The 15,274-nt window shown below is 40.1% G+C and overlaps 1 protein-coding gene across 34 annotated transcripts in view; it reads right to left on the reverse strand.

The window, feature by feature from the left end:
- EPB41 (erythrocyte membrane protein band 4.1) overlaps positions 1 to 15,274 on the reverse strand; it is a 231,993-nt gene that overhangs the window by 100,348 nt on the left and 116,371 nt on the right. For all 34 annotated transcript variants that reach the window (XM_033227467.1, XM_033227452.1, XM_033227449.1 and 31 more), the window contains 3 exons: positions 14,519 to 14,561; positions 9,005 to 9,080; positions 6,351 to 6,569 (listed from right to left, as the gene is read on the reverse strand). In XM_033227467.1, the coding sequence (XP_033083358.1) occupies positions 6,351 to 6,569; positions 9,005 to 9,080; positions 14,519 to 14,561 (338 nt within the window). The remainder of the gene's footprint in view (positions 1 to 6,350; positions 6,570 to 9,004; positions 9,081 to 14,518; positions 14,562 to 15,274) is intronic.

The raw sequence follows: 15,274 nt of genomic DNA on the forward strand, positions 1-15,274 counted from the left end.
CAAGTAAATTCCAAGATGACAGACTCCTAAATGTTCTGGTCATGGTGATCCATTATTGCTCAATTTCTACCACATCCCTAACAGAACGTCAACTGAACTATAGCCATTTGTCCCTTGAGATTGTTTCACCTAAATGGGTTTAAATTCTGATAAAGGTTTAAAACCAGTTCTCCAAACCAAGACACAAACATTCGTCACTTGTAAAGTGAGGATAAGAATTTTTATTTATTTATTTATTTAGATGGAGTCTTGCTTTGTCACCCAGGCTAGAGCGCAGTGGCACGATCTCAGCTCATTGCAACCTCCGCCTCCTGGGTTCAAGCGATTCTCCTGCCTCACCCTCCAGAGTAGCTGGGGCTACAGGTGCACGCCACCACGCCCAGCTAATTTTTCTATTTTTAGCAGAGATGGGGTTTCACCATGTTGGCTAGGATGGCCTCAATCTCTTGACCTCGTGATCCATCTGCCTTGGCCTCCCAAAGTGCTGCGATTACAGGTGTGAGCCATGGCGCCCGGCCGAGAATTACTATTATCCTAGCAGATTTTTTTTTTTTTTTTTTGAGACAGAGCCTTGCTCAGTTGCCCAGTCTGGAGTCCAGTGGTGCGATCTCGGCTCACTGCAAGCTCCACCTCCTGGGTTCCCGCCATTCTCCTGCCTCAGCCTCCCAAGTAGCTGGGTTTACAGGCGCCCGCCGCCACGCCCGGCTAATTTTTTGCATTTTTAGTAGAGACGGGGTTTCACCGTGTTAGCCAGGATGGTCTCGATCTCCTGACCTCGTGATCCGCCCGCCTCGGCCTCCGAAAGTGCTGGGATTACAGGCGTGAGCCACCGCGCCCGGCCCTAGCAGGTATTTGAACTCTCACTATATACTGTCATTGTACGAATCACTTTATATAAATTTTCTGATTTAACAATTAGAAAATTCACATTATTGCCCTTATTTTTCAGACGAAAAAACCAAAGCTTAACTTAAGTAACTTACCGAGAGGCACACAGCTAACAAGGAATGGAGTCTGAATTTAAAGAAAGGCTGACTCCAGAGCTCAAGCTTTTAACTATGGTGCCCTATTGCCCTAACTCAGTGGTTCTCAAACTTTTTCGATCTCAGGACCTCTTTATTCTCTTAACAATTATTGTAAAAATTATTGAGGACCCTAAAGAGCTTTTCTTTCTTTTTTTTTGAGGTGGAGTTTCGCTTTTGTTGCCGAGGCTGGAGTGCAACAGCGCGATCTCGGCTCACCGCAACCTCCGCCTCCCGGGTTCAAGTGATACTTCTGCCTCAGCCTCCTGAGGAGCTGGGATTATAGGCATGTGCCACCATGCCCAGCTGATTTTGTATTTTTAGTAGAGACGGGGTTTCTCCATATTGGTCAGGCTGGTCTTGAACTCCTGACCTCAGGTGATCTGGCCGCCTTGGCCTTCCAAAGTGCTGGGATTACAGACATGAGCCACTGCACCTGGCCAAGAGCTTTTCTTTATGTGGCTTATAGCTATTAGTATTCACTATATTAAAATTGTTTTAACTACGGAAAATTTAAAATGCTTACTAAATTTCTAAAAAGTAACAGTTATCCAGCCAAGCACGGTGGCTCACCTCTGTAATACCAGCACTTTGGCAGGCCAAGGCAGGCAGATCACCTGAGGTCAGGAGTTGAGGACCAGCCTGGCCAACATGGTGAAACCCTGTCTCTGCTAAAAATACAAAAATTAGCCAAGCGTGGTGGCAGGCACTTGTAATCCCAGCTACTCGGGAGGCTGAGGCACGAGAATCATTTGAACCCAGGAGGCGGAGATTGCAGTGAGTCGAGATCACACCATTGCACTCCAGCCTGGGCGAAAAGAGTGAAACCCCATCTCAAAATAAAATAAAATAACAATAATCCCATTATTTTTTAACATAAATAACATAATTTCTGAAAAATACCAATATTTTCTGAAAAAGTAATGAAAAGGTAACTTTGCTTTACATATTTACAAATCTCTTCAATGTCTGGCATAGAAGACAGCTGAATTCTCCCAATTGCTTCTGCATTCAATCTGTTGCAATATATTGATTTGGCAGTATGTGAAGAAATCTGATCTCACATAGACATGTAGTTGGAAAAGGGGTGACTATGAATTTAAAATATTCTTTTTTTTCTTTGAGACGGAGTCTTGCTCTTGTCACCCAGGCTCTAGTGCAATGGCACGATCTCAGCTCACTGCAACCATCGCCTCCCAGGTTAAAGTGATTCCCCTGCCTCAGCCTCCCAAGTAGCTGGGATTACAGGTGCTCGCCACCATGCCCAGCTAATTTTTGTATTTTCAGTAGAGACAGGGTTTCGCCATATTGGCCAGGCTGGTCTCGAACTCCAGACCTTGTGATCCGCCTGCCTCGGCCTCCCAAAGTGCTGGGATTACAGGCATGAGCCACTAGGCCTGGTCTAAAATATTCTTTTCTGGTATTATATTAAAATTTATCAATGGTAGTTTCTTAAAGATAATTTTCAATGTGAAATGTAGAAATTTATCAATGAACTTTTTGTACTGTTGCATTAAAATCCATTGGTCTATCTTGCATTTTGAATCTTTTACCTGTGCATGATCTAACATTGTGCATTTCTAATCTGAAAAATACTTGTTCACCAAGTTAGGAAAATCTTCCAAACCTTGATACAATATGTGTATAAAAAAATCACATTCATTAAAATTACCACCAACCTTAGCAGAAAAGTCTTTAAAAGCTGTCAAGATCATGGGGATATATAAAAGTTTTCCAAAATTGTAATTTTTACCGGAATGCTTCAATTTTGTCATAAGCAACAAATACTGTCAGTTGCTTTCCTAAAAGTAGTAGCTCATTTCATTTTTGAGAAAATGTATGTCAAATAACCAAGTCCGAATAATCATAGTTTGTCATTTTTTCAAGAAAACATGGTGTTTCACAGAAAAGATGGGTGCCGGGAGCGGCGGCTCACGCCTGTAATCCCAGCACTTTGGGAGGCCGAGGCAGGCGGATCACAAGGTCAGGAGATCAAGACCATCCTGGTTAACATGGTGAAACCCCATCTCTACTAAACATACAAAAAATTAGCCAGGCATGGTGGCGGGTGCTTGTAGTCCCAGCTACGTGGGAGGCTGAGGCAGGAGAATGGCGTGAACCCGGAAGGCAGAGCTTGCAGTGAGCCGAGATCCTGCCACTGCACTCCAGCCTAGGCTACAGAATGAGGCTCCATCTCAAAAAAAGAAAAAAAAGATGGCCAATTCAGCTCACAACTCAATTGCACAAGTGCTTTTCCTTGAGACAACTTTCGTGCTTCAGTATGCAGCAGAAATGCTTTGTGTGTACTTCCTATCTAATCACACAGAATATTAAATAGAAATGTATTCAAGACTTAATAAAATTCATACTTTTTGCTGCTTCATTAGGAAAATTCTAAGGTAAGCTGGCTTTAACTGCAAGTGCATGCTGGAGAACAATATAATGACTACTAGTATAGTTTGCCGCAACTGCCTTGATTTGTGCCCCACCCACTTCAACACAGTGAGGAAGGCAAATAACATCTTAGCATTATTACAAAAATAATTTTGACCTCATGGACCCCTTGAAAGAATCTTGAAGATCTCCAGGGTCCATAGACCACCCTTTGAGAACCATTGTCCTAACTCAAAGGGTGGTTATAAAGATTAAACGTGATGCTGTACATAAAGTGCTTATCATAGTATCTGGCACGTAAGACTAGATGCACAATAACTGGCTACTTATTATGATGATTATGTAACAATTCTATAAAGAAGAATCAAGCATTAGATGAGAGACTATAAGTCCTCTCAAATCTGAGATTCTATTATGATCAGATAACCATTAAAAGACTCATTAGGCCGGGCGCAGAGGCACATGTCTGTAGTCCTAGCACCTTGGAAGTCTTGAGGCCAGGAGTTTGAGACCAGCCTGGACCACATAGTGAGACTACCAGCTCTACAAAAAAATTTAAAAATTAGCTGGACATGTTAGCACACACCTATAGTCCTAGCTACTCAGAAGGCTGAGGTGAGATGATCACCTGAGCCTAGGAGACTGAAGCTACAGTGAGCTATGATCACACCACTGCACTCCACTCTAGGCGAGAGTGAGACTCCATCTCTCTTTAAAAAAAAAAATCAGAGACAGATTTCAAGTATCAACCATAATCTGACATCATTTTCTGAGGTTCAGCTCTATGGCAGCAGTAAATATTTTATTTTACTATTTTACTGATGCCCAAAGTTATATTATAATTAATAAAAAATATTTTTAAATTATTAGATAATAAAAATATTTCCCTACAGTGTTGACATTCTAATTATTTTCTTTCCAGTACTTGCTTGTATATATATATGTATATATGCATTTTTTTATATATCATATATCTTTATATATATAAATGCTGAGAATCATAACCAGAATATAAATAAAAGTGCCGTAATCCTAGCACTTTGGGAGGCGGAGGCAGGTGGATCACGTGGTCAGGAGTTCAAGACCCGCCTGGCCAAGATGGTGAAACCCCATCTCTACTAAAAATACAAAAAATTAGCCAGGAGTGATGGTGGCCACCTGTAATCCCAGCTACTCGGAGGCTGAGGCAGAGAACTGCTTTAACCCGGGAGGTGGAGGTTGCAGTGAGCCAAGATCGCACCACTACACTCCAGGCTTGCCAACAGATTGAGATTCCGTCTCAAAAATAAAAATAAAAATGAAAAATAAAAGCAATAAAAATGTATTCAAAGACAATGTAACATGCTTAAGTTATAATCATCAACAAGTTGAATTGAAAGTGGTGTATTTAGTGATTATAGACATTGGTACTGGAATAAGTCCAAACTTAAAAAGCAAATGTGCAGTTCTCTTTGGAAATAGTGTGACACCAAGAGAGATGGGCAACTCTTATAAGACTCCTGCTATGTGGGTTGTAGACTTTAAAGTCCTTAGTATGGTCCTCATGACTGAGGAACCTGAACCTACAGGGGCAATAACACACCTAGAATTGGGACACCTTAAGTTACAACTCTCTCATTTGAAGCATCCCAATCCATGCAATCCTATTTAGGAGAACAAAATGGCTCAAAGGCTAGAAAGAATATTTTGTACTACCATGGCAAGCCTACCAACACCACTCTTTGGATTTCTCTTTGAGCAGTGTGATCCTTTCAAGCTTTGTAATCTAACTCATGCTAACATAACTCAGGGTACTAACTCAAGGCCAAGGTCAGACTTTCACATTAATATGCTAAGGCAGTTTATAGAACTAAGCTATAGCAAATCACTCAAGTAACAATGAATGTATGGGTAGGAAGAAACACAAATTATTCTGGCACTTTAATATTAGCTAATATTTACTGAATTTTTTACCATGTGAAAGACATTGTGACATTGTATTCAGTATTTTACACACATTACCTTTCAATGGTGTGATCTCAGCTCACTGCAGCCTTGACCTCCCAGGCTAGCCTTCCAGCTCAGCTACTTGCCACAGGTGTGCACCATCATGCCTGGCTAATTTTTAAATTATTTGCAGAGATGAGGTCTTGCTATGTTGCCCAGCTAGTCTCAAACACTTGGGTTCAAGTGATCCTCCTGCTTCAGCCTCCTAAAGTGCTAGGATTTCAGGTGTGAGTCATCACGCCCAGCCCACAATACCTTTTCTAAACCTAGCAGTTTCCCCCTATTTTCTCTGGGGTGATAATCTCCATCAGAAATACAAGAAACCTGAGGCTCAGAGAAGTTATAATTGAAAGACCTAAGCTCACAAGGTTGGAACCAAGGTCAAGATTTCAACTCAGCTCAGACTGACTGTAAACTCTTGCTCTTGATCACTTGATAACGCCCAACATTGCCAATCATTTTCATGTATAAAAGCAGTACAGTCAGTGAATAAAGACTTTTAAAAATACTTCCAAGAGTTTCATGGGCCCTCTGAAATCTATCCGTGTATAAAGATCTCAAATTAAAAACCCCTGGTCTAAGGAACTCAAGGTACCTAATGCAGCATAATGAGCTTTAAATCTGATAAAAAATAAAAGATAAGGAAACAAAAATAATAATAGCTGCCGTTTGCTAAGCACTGAGCCAGCCACTGTGCTAAGTGCTTTACATATATTACTTCATTTAGTTTTCATCCTACAATGCAATGACCATTAATCTGATGAGAAAGTTTAGATTAAGAGAGGTTAAGTAACCTGTCCAAAGTCAAACAGTGGAGGAAACTGAGTTCACACTGACTCTTTCCATGGCACCATGCTCCCTCTTAGGCAAACACTGAACCAATACCATGTTAAGTGTTTAAACTCATTGCCAAAACAAACACTGAACAAACCCTGTAGACATACTCACCTGTATGACTTATGCAGTTCCATGACCTTCTCTTCAAGTTCCTTGGTCTGATTTGGAGCCAGTTTAAAATCACTGACATAATCCACGCCATGGAGTTCTGGGTCATAGTCTCCCAGTTCAGACTGGACGGTGTAAGAACCTAATAACGCCAAGGTTGCAAAGGAACAGGGCAGCCGTCCTGCAACTATGTCCTGCCGAAGCTGAAGACATAAATAATATCTACAGCAAAAGAGAAAAAATGTTATGTCAGCAATAACAACAAAATATAGAGAGAGAAAAAGGAGAAAAGGGGAGAAAGAGAAAGGGAGAGAGAGAAAAAATAAGGAGACAGAAGAAAAAGCGATTAAGTAAATATGAGATAATATTAATAATTGTTTGATCTAGGTAGTGGGTATATGGTAGTTCACTGCACTATTATTTTTCTCTTTCTGTGTGTTTGAAATTTTTCCATATTAAAACTTAAAAAAATACTGTAACTATATTGGACACATGTTTAGAAAGAGGAAAAGCTGGGGAAGTCTAAAGGAAGTAATGAAACTAATATTTTTTTTTAAGTATACTAAGTACCACAGATACATAAATTATCTCACCTAATCTTCACACACACACACAAAACTTGTGAGGTGGGTATCATTGCCAGATTGTAGATGAGGAAGTAGCTCAGAAGCTTAGTGTGCTCGGTGTCAGGTAGTAATAAAGACTGGCTCCAAAACCAGGCCCTTTCTTTTCTGTCACATTGCTATGCCAAGTGTGCAGATATAGTCCTTCATATATAAAGATGACATTACTGACATATTTTCACTAGGATATAAACATTCTGGTGTATCTTCTCTCCAAGATGAGTTAAGTCGCATGCAGCCTTCTACATACTATTAGCCACCTTGTAAGACTAATTCCATCTGTGTGCTACACTGCTGGGAACTGCAGTTTGCAGTTAAAACAGTTCAGTCCAACAAACCGAGTGCCTTACCACGTTCAGACACTTTTCTCTCCGTCAGTGTAACTAACGTTCGCCACCTATGGCCCTGACTTCCTTACCACGTGTTCTAATTGACTGAGTTGACCAATTCAGACTGTTTTACCAAACAGGAAAGTATTATTAAATTGACAATTCCTAAATTAATTAGAATCATATCTTTGCTTCTAAGATAGTAAATAACATTTTGCTCTAATTAGTCACAACATACATGTTTTTTAAATGTCCGAACAATGCCAAACAAGGCACAAAAATTTGAAACTCCTCTAAAATGTAAATAATTAGGAAAGATTTTTAGAAATGTGTTTTATTTTATACATAAGCCTAGATGAAGAAAGATGATTAAGTAGCAATTCCAAAAGACAAATATTACTGTGAAAAAGAAATAACCAAAGAAATTTTTTAAGGCAGAGATCTGGCATCTCAACTTCAAGAATGTACTGAGGATGACTAGATGACAAATAATAAGAAAAAAATGATATTGACTTTGTATAGAACTTAATAATCAGATTTTTAAAGAGGTTAGTCTATTCTCTTATTTGAGAGTATAGAAACTATCTAGGCCTAAAGACTAAATCTGCCTGGAATCAGACAGTTGGCAGCAAAATCAGAAATAGAAAGCAGTTACTCAACAACCAACAGTTTAATTTAACAGACATTTGCCAAGCATCTACTATGGATAAGACCCTACGCAAGATGTCATGAATATAAATATGCACAGTAGTACTTTATAATATATTGATTTTCTTTTTCTTTTTTAGTTAGTATTTTTATAGAATCCAATAAAAGCCATTTTCTTAAGACATCAGTAGGCTGTTTTTAAAGAGTACAAGATTTCATAAATTAGGTGGGCTCCAAGGAAGATTCAGTTCAGGGCATCAAGTACTTCATCAAACATTTTAAAAGGGAGATAGGAAGAAATAATAACACTTAGACTTTCAGTTTTTTTGATACCTATAAGAAGGGTGTGGTGGCTCAAGCCTGTAATACCAGCACTTTGGGAGGCCGAGGTGGGCGGATCACCTGAGGTTAGGAGTTTGAGACCAGCCTGGCCAACATGGTGAGAACCCGCCTCTACTAAAAATACAAAAAAAAAAAAAAAAAATTAGCAGGGCGTGGTGGCGCATGTCTGTAATCCCAGCTACTCAGCAGGCTGAGGTAAAAGAATCACTCAAACCCAGGAGGCTGAGGTTGCAGTGAGCCAGAATCGCGCCATTGCACTCCAGACTGGGAGAGAAGAGTGAGACTCCATCTCAAAAAACAAAAAACAACAACAAAAAGAAGGAACATGGTGGGAAAGGAGTATGAAAAGAGACCCCAAAAAATAAACAAAAAAAAACAGTAGAGCCATTTTACCATGATATTTGTGTCTTGCCCTTTGGAGGGTGCTGGTAGGAGCCCTGCCCACAGCTTGGCATATCCATGATAAGCAAGGCCAGTTCCCCTGCCAATTTGCTGATATTTGTGATACAGGTCACAGATACTTAAGGCTTTTAGGTTCACTTATTTGCATGCCTGCCTTGAAGTGACCAGAAACTTTCAATCTTACGCTGCTTAATATCATTATTTTTCTTCCATTCTGAATAGGGAATTAGCAGAGCTTATGGTGGTAAGAATTACTATCTCATCATATACATTACTATACGAAAAATTACATGTGTAACCATTACTTATTTACCTTGTTATGTCTTCTGTTAACTGTGCTGGGTCAGGTGGATAAAACTTTACGTTAAATGTAAAATTCCAAGGGACACCTATAAAAATAAACACAAAATAATTTTATGTTTATACCTAAGTTTCTAATTGTTGGAAGTACTTCAAATTATTCAAACATTTCTCTTTTTCTTTTTCTTTTTTTTGAGACGGACTTTCGCTCTTGTTGCCCAGGCTGGAGTGCAGTGGCGTAATCTTGACTCACCACAACCTCCGTCTCTCGGGTTCAAGAGATTCTTCTGTCTCAGCCTCCTGAGGAGCTGGGATTATAGGCATGTGCCACCATGCCCAGCTAATTTTGTATTTTTAGTAGAGACGGGGTTTCTCCATGTTGGTCAGGCCGGTCTCGAACTCCTGACCTCAGGCGATCTGCCTGCCTCGGCCTCCCAAAATGCTGGGATTACAGGCATGAGCCACCGCACCTGGCCCCACGAACTCTATCAACATTTTTGAAAGTCTGAAATTATGTCAAAAAATGTTTTAAAATTAATAACTGAAAAAAACTGCTGGCTGGGCACGGTGGCTCATGCCTGAATCCCAGCATTTTGGGAGGCCGAGGTGGGTGGATCATGAGGTCAAGAGATCAAGACCATCCTGGCCAACATGGTGAAAACCCGTCTCTACTAAAAAATACAAAAATTAGCTGGGCATGGTGGCGCATGACTGTAGTCCCAGCTACTCAAGAGGCTGAGGCAGGAGAATCACTTGAACCTGGGAGGCGGAGTTTGCAGTGAGCCGAGATCATGCCACTGTACTCCAGACTGGCCTCAGAGCAAGGCTCTGTCTCAAAAAAAAAAAAAAAAAAAAATTGCTGCCTTCTAAGGACACAGGAAACCAAGAACTCCTACATAATATTGGTGGGGATGTATAAACTGTCACAAACAATTTAAAAGAGAGCAATTTGGCAATATCTTATTGTAAAGATGAAAATAAACATAACCCATAATCTAGCAATTGTTTCTTCCAAGCACATTTCCTAAATCAGTATTTTTTACACTGTGGATCATGATCTGTTGTGAAATCAGTTTAGTGGGGAAAAAGGTCAGCATTCAAAACATGAAATGGAATGCAAAAGAAGAAATAAGGATGTCACTCATATCATTCACAGTAAAAATTAAGAATTATTGGCTAGGTGCAGTGGCTCACGCTTGTAATCCCAGCATTTTGGGAGGCTGAGGCAGGTGGATCGCTTGAGCTCATGAGTTGGAGACCAGCCTGGGCAACATGGTGAAACCCAGTATCTACAAAAAAAAAAAAAAAGCTAGGCCTGGTGGCACGTGCCTGTATTCCCAACTACTCAAGAGGCTGAGGTGGGAGGATGGTTTGAGCCTGGGAGGTAGAGGTTGCAGTGAGCCATGATCAAGCTACTGCACTCCAGCTGGGGCAACAGAGCCAGACTTTGTCTCAAAAAAAAAAAAAAAAAAATTGCTTGTTAAATTTTCTTTTTCTTTTCTTTTTTTTTTGAAATGGAGTCTTGCTCTTGTTGCCCAGGCTGGAGTGCAATGGTGTGATCTCGGCTCACTGCAACCTCCACCTCTCAGGTTCAAGCAGTTCTCCTCCCTCAGCCGCCCCAGTAGCTGGGATTACAGGAGCATGCCACCACACCTGGCTAATTTTGTATTTTTAGTAGAGACGCGGTTTCACCATATTGGTCAGGCTGGTCTCAAACTCCCGACCTCAGGTGATCTGCCTGCCTTGGCCTCCCAAAGTGCTGGGATTACAGGCGTGAGCCACTGCGCCCAGCAAATTTTCTTTTTCAACAGGGAGGAATTACAAAAATTACTTTGAGTAAGAAAAGGAAAATGCACACGATTACCTGTTACATAATTCAATTTACACAATGTTCAAAAAGATAAAACAAAACATTATATTTTTAGGTATACATTCATAGATAATAAAAAGCATTTCGAAAAATTCAAAGGAATCATTAACACAAAATTCTGGACAGTAGTGACCTCTGCAGGGAAAGAAGAGAAGGAAGGAAAAGACATGGGTTATATTTTAAGACATAATTTGTAGAAATTATGTATCAGTAACTTACAATATATATAGAAGGTATACAGATTTCTTGCTTTTGCTCTGTACTATTCCAAAAAGGAAGAGTGATCTTTCTTTCTTTTTTTTTTAGAGATGGAGTCTTGCACTGTCTCTCGGGCTGGAGTGCAATGGCATCATCTTGGCTCACTGCAACCTCCGCCTCCCGGGTTCAAGTGATTCTCCTGGCTCAGCCTCCTGAGTAGCTAGGATTACAGGCATTTGCCACCACGCCCGGTTAATTCTTTGTATTTTTAGTAGAGATGGGGTTTCACTATGTTGGCCAGGCTGGTCTCAAACTCCTGACCTCGTGATCCACCCTCCTTGGACTCCCAAAGTGCTGGGATTACAGGCATGAGCCACCATGCCCATCCAGGAAGGGTGATCTTTCTTATCCAGAACCAAGAGAATAATCAAAGCTAAAAATTAAGCTAGGAGGAAGAAGAGATTGACAAACCTCAGAAAAAGGTCCAAACGGGTAAGGCTGGGTCTGAGGGAGATTTAAAAAAAAACAGACAAAGCGATACTACAGGTATGTAAGTATGGATATATGAAAAAATATATATATAAAATGGATTGAAAGGTATCACCTCAAATTCATAACAATAGATTTCTATGGATAGGGAGAGAAGGAGATGGGACTGAGAGGAAAACAGACAAATCTTACCTGTACTGTTCTATTTTTAATAAAAAATGTTAATTCTGCAATAGATAAATGTCATTCTTCTATTTTCTGTATTTTTTGAAATACGGAAAAAATTTTATTGTTGAATATCTATAACAATTTTTTTTTTCTTTTTTTTGAGACAGATTCTCTTGGTCGCCCAGGCTGGAATGCAGTGGCATGATCTTGGCTCACTGCAAGCTCCGTGTCCCAGGTTCATGCCATTCTGCTGCCTGAGCCTCCCGAGTAGCTGGAATTACAGGTGCCTGCCACCACACTCAGCTAATTTTTGCATTTTAAGTAGAGATAGGGTTTCACCATGTTGGCCAGGCTACTCTTGAACTCCTGACCTCAGGTGATCCGCCTGCCTTGGCCCCCCAAAGTGCTGGGATTACAGGCGTGAGCTACCGCGACCGGTCATATACTTGTGTTTTTAAAATGTAAAATTTTTATGTGCCTAGAAAAAAATATTGCAGATTATATCAGTTTAACAGTGATTGTATCCAGAAGACAGGATTTAGAGGACTCTTACATTCTTCATGATAATTTCCTATAATGTTTAAATTTCTTACAATGGGTATATATTACCTGCGTGATTAAAAAAAAAAACTTAAGGGCTGGGCATGGTGGCTCACGCCTGTAATCCCAACACTTTGGGAGGCCAAGGGGGGTGGATCACCTGAGGTCAGGGGTTCCAAACCATCCTGGCCAACATGGCAAAACCCTATCTCTACTAAAAATAATACAAAATTAGCCGGGCGTGGTGGCACATGCCTGTAATCCCAGCTACTTGGGAGGCTGAGGCAGGAGAATCGTTTGAACCTGGGAGATGGAGGTTGCAGTGAGCCGAAATCACACCACTGTACTCCAGCCTGGGCAACAAGAACAAAACTCCGTCTCAAAACAAACAAACAAAAAACAAAAACAAAACAAACAAAAAAAACTTAAACTTCCACCTTTGCAATAAATGTCATTCTTCCCTTTGTCTTAAAAAAATGTTTACAATTTGATTCTCTATTAAAGTTTTTGTAAGGGACATGGTTTTTTTTGTTATTGTTTTTTGGGTTTTTTTCCCCCATGTTGAACAAAGTGTTTTTATTATTCCGTAATTTTTTTTTTTTTGAGATGGAGTCTCCAGGCTGGAGTGCAGTGGCACGATCTCGGCTCACTGCAGCCTCCGACTCCCTGGTTCAAGCAATTCTCCTGCCTCAGCCTCCCATGTGCCACTACATCCAGCTAATTTTTGTATTTTTAGTAGAGACAGGGTTTCACCATGTTGGCCAGGATGGTATAATTTTTTTTAACTGAAAAATATTAAGGTTCCTTTTCTTAGCAAGATTTTTTTTTAAATACCCAGGAAGATAATCCACTAGATATTCTTTTTTACTCATCATAAACTCTGTTAACTTTTTCTCCTAAAGAATCTTCTTGTATAATCATATGTTCCTAATATTTCATATTAAAAGTATTTTCATTGAAAGGAGCAAGGAGTTACATTTTTCTTGTGGTGTCTCAAATATTCTAAATATTTGTTTGCTCTGACTTGCATTTTAAAACAAGCTTTTTTTTTTGAAACGGAGTCTCGCTCTCTGGAGTGCAGTGGCCGGATCTCAGCTCACTGCAAGCTCTGCCTCCTGGGTTCACACCAATCTCCTGCCTCAGCCTCCCGAGTAGCTGGGACTACAGGCGCCCACCACCTCGCCTGGCTACATTTTTGTATTTTTTTTTTAGTAGAGACGGGGTTTCACTGTGTTAGCCAGGATGGTCTTGATCTCCTGACCTCGTGATCCGCCCGTCTCGGCCTCCCAAAGTGCTGGGATTACAGGCTTGAGCCACCGCGCCCGGCCAAAACAAGCTTTTTATAGGTGGAAAGCAAACATAGAGTTATCAGTACAAAAGAGTGTTTTGTTTCTTCACTTAAGAAAACTAAACAATTACAAACAGGGTCTAAAGAAAAACATTTCACCATAACAAAAGTGTTTTCTTCTAAGAAACAAATGAAAAGCAAAGTTTGTTTTCAGGTGAGTGTTAAAACTTACTAATCATGATAAATAACAACTATTGCACTTCCTGGAAGTTTCTTCAAAACTAAACTAAAAGGACAGGCAGTTTTAATTAGCCATTGGGCCTGGGACTGCAAAATACTAATCTATACTTTTTTCAATCCAGAAATATTTATCCCAGGACACCAGTCGGATCAGGGTGTAAAGCGGGACTATACATTAGAGTTAGAGGTAGGAGCAAAGCCAATATGTCAGAAGGGTCAGTGGCAAGCAATTCTTGTCCTTCCATTCTTTTTTTCTTCCACAGTCCTTTATACTACAGTTTAGAAGAGGACTGTTAAAAGGGATGAAAACAACCATAAAGAGGAAAACATAAAATTTTAATGCAATAGTTCAGAACAATTTAAAAGGAATAGGACACGGCAGCAAACTCCTAGAAGGCAATTACCATTTTGAGAACTGACTCCCATATCCTTTTTCTTTTCTTATCTTTGTTCTTTTCCACCTTCTGTTACTCTCAACTCTTCCTATCTTCCCCAACTTTGCCCAGTTGTAAAAAAAAATCAACAAAATCTGACCTACATCTCAATAGTATCCACCTCTGCTATATTTTTCTATTATGAAATCTCCTCCTTCCAGGAGAAGGCTTTATCTCGATTTCAAAGCAATCTGCAGTAGTCAGGATTCTAAAGTGACTGACTCACAGCCAGAAATGGTTGGAAATCCTCTGACCTACTAAAAGAAAGAAAGAACTATAAAAAGAGCTATATCCACTTACCACGAACCTGCTTTTTTATTTCTTTGGCGGAATCCAGCCAGGTCTGTAAAAAGGAGAAAAGGCATTCACACAGAGCTCCAAAACACATAAACAACAGGGTACTGGAAGCTGGATCACTGACTATCTTCAAATAGTGCCTCCAGATCAGCCTGCATTTCCTTTGATAGTCTTTGCATTAATTTCACAAAGCATAGTGATTTTGAGCAGTCAAAAAGGGACCCCAACATTTGGGCTGAATATTAGCTCCACTACTTCCTGGCTGAGTGACTTTAGGAAATCTGTACCTCAGTTTCCTCATCTATAAAATGAGATACTGGTAGTACTGCCTACTTCATAGTGTTACTGTGAAGATAAAATGAGTTAATACATGTAAATACATTAGTAAACAGCAAAAGCTAAGTAAGCTTTGGTTATTTATATTAGTGTATAAAGACTAGTAGATAGCTATAACCAGAATTAATTGACAGCATCCACTTTTTATTTTCTTCTCCAACCCTGACCTTTGGTCACCTTCAAGTTTTTTCTTTTCTTTTTTTGAGAAGGAGTCTCGCTCTGTCACCCTAGCTAGAGTGCACTGGCACAATCTCAGCTCACTGCAACCTCTGCCTTGCAGATTCAAGCAAGTCTCCTGACTCAGCCTCCCAAGTAGCTGGGATTACAGGCGCTCGCCACCACGCCTGGCTAATTTTTGCATTTTTAGTACAGATGGGGTTTTGCCAAACATGTTGGCCAGGCTGGTCTCAAATTCTTTTTTTT

This window comes from Trachypithecus francoisi, unplaced genomic scaffold (assembly GCF_009764315.1).
Source record: "Trachypithecus francoisi isolate TF-2019V2 unplaced genomic scaffold, Tfra_2.0 Lachesis_group12, whole genome shotgun sequence".
In the NCBI taxonomy this organism is placed as follows: Eukaryota; Metazoa; Chordata; class Mammalia; order Primates; family Cercopithecidae; genus Trachypithecus; species Trachypithecus francoisi.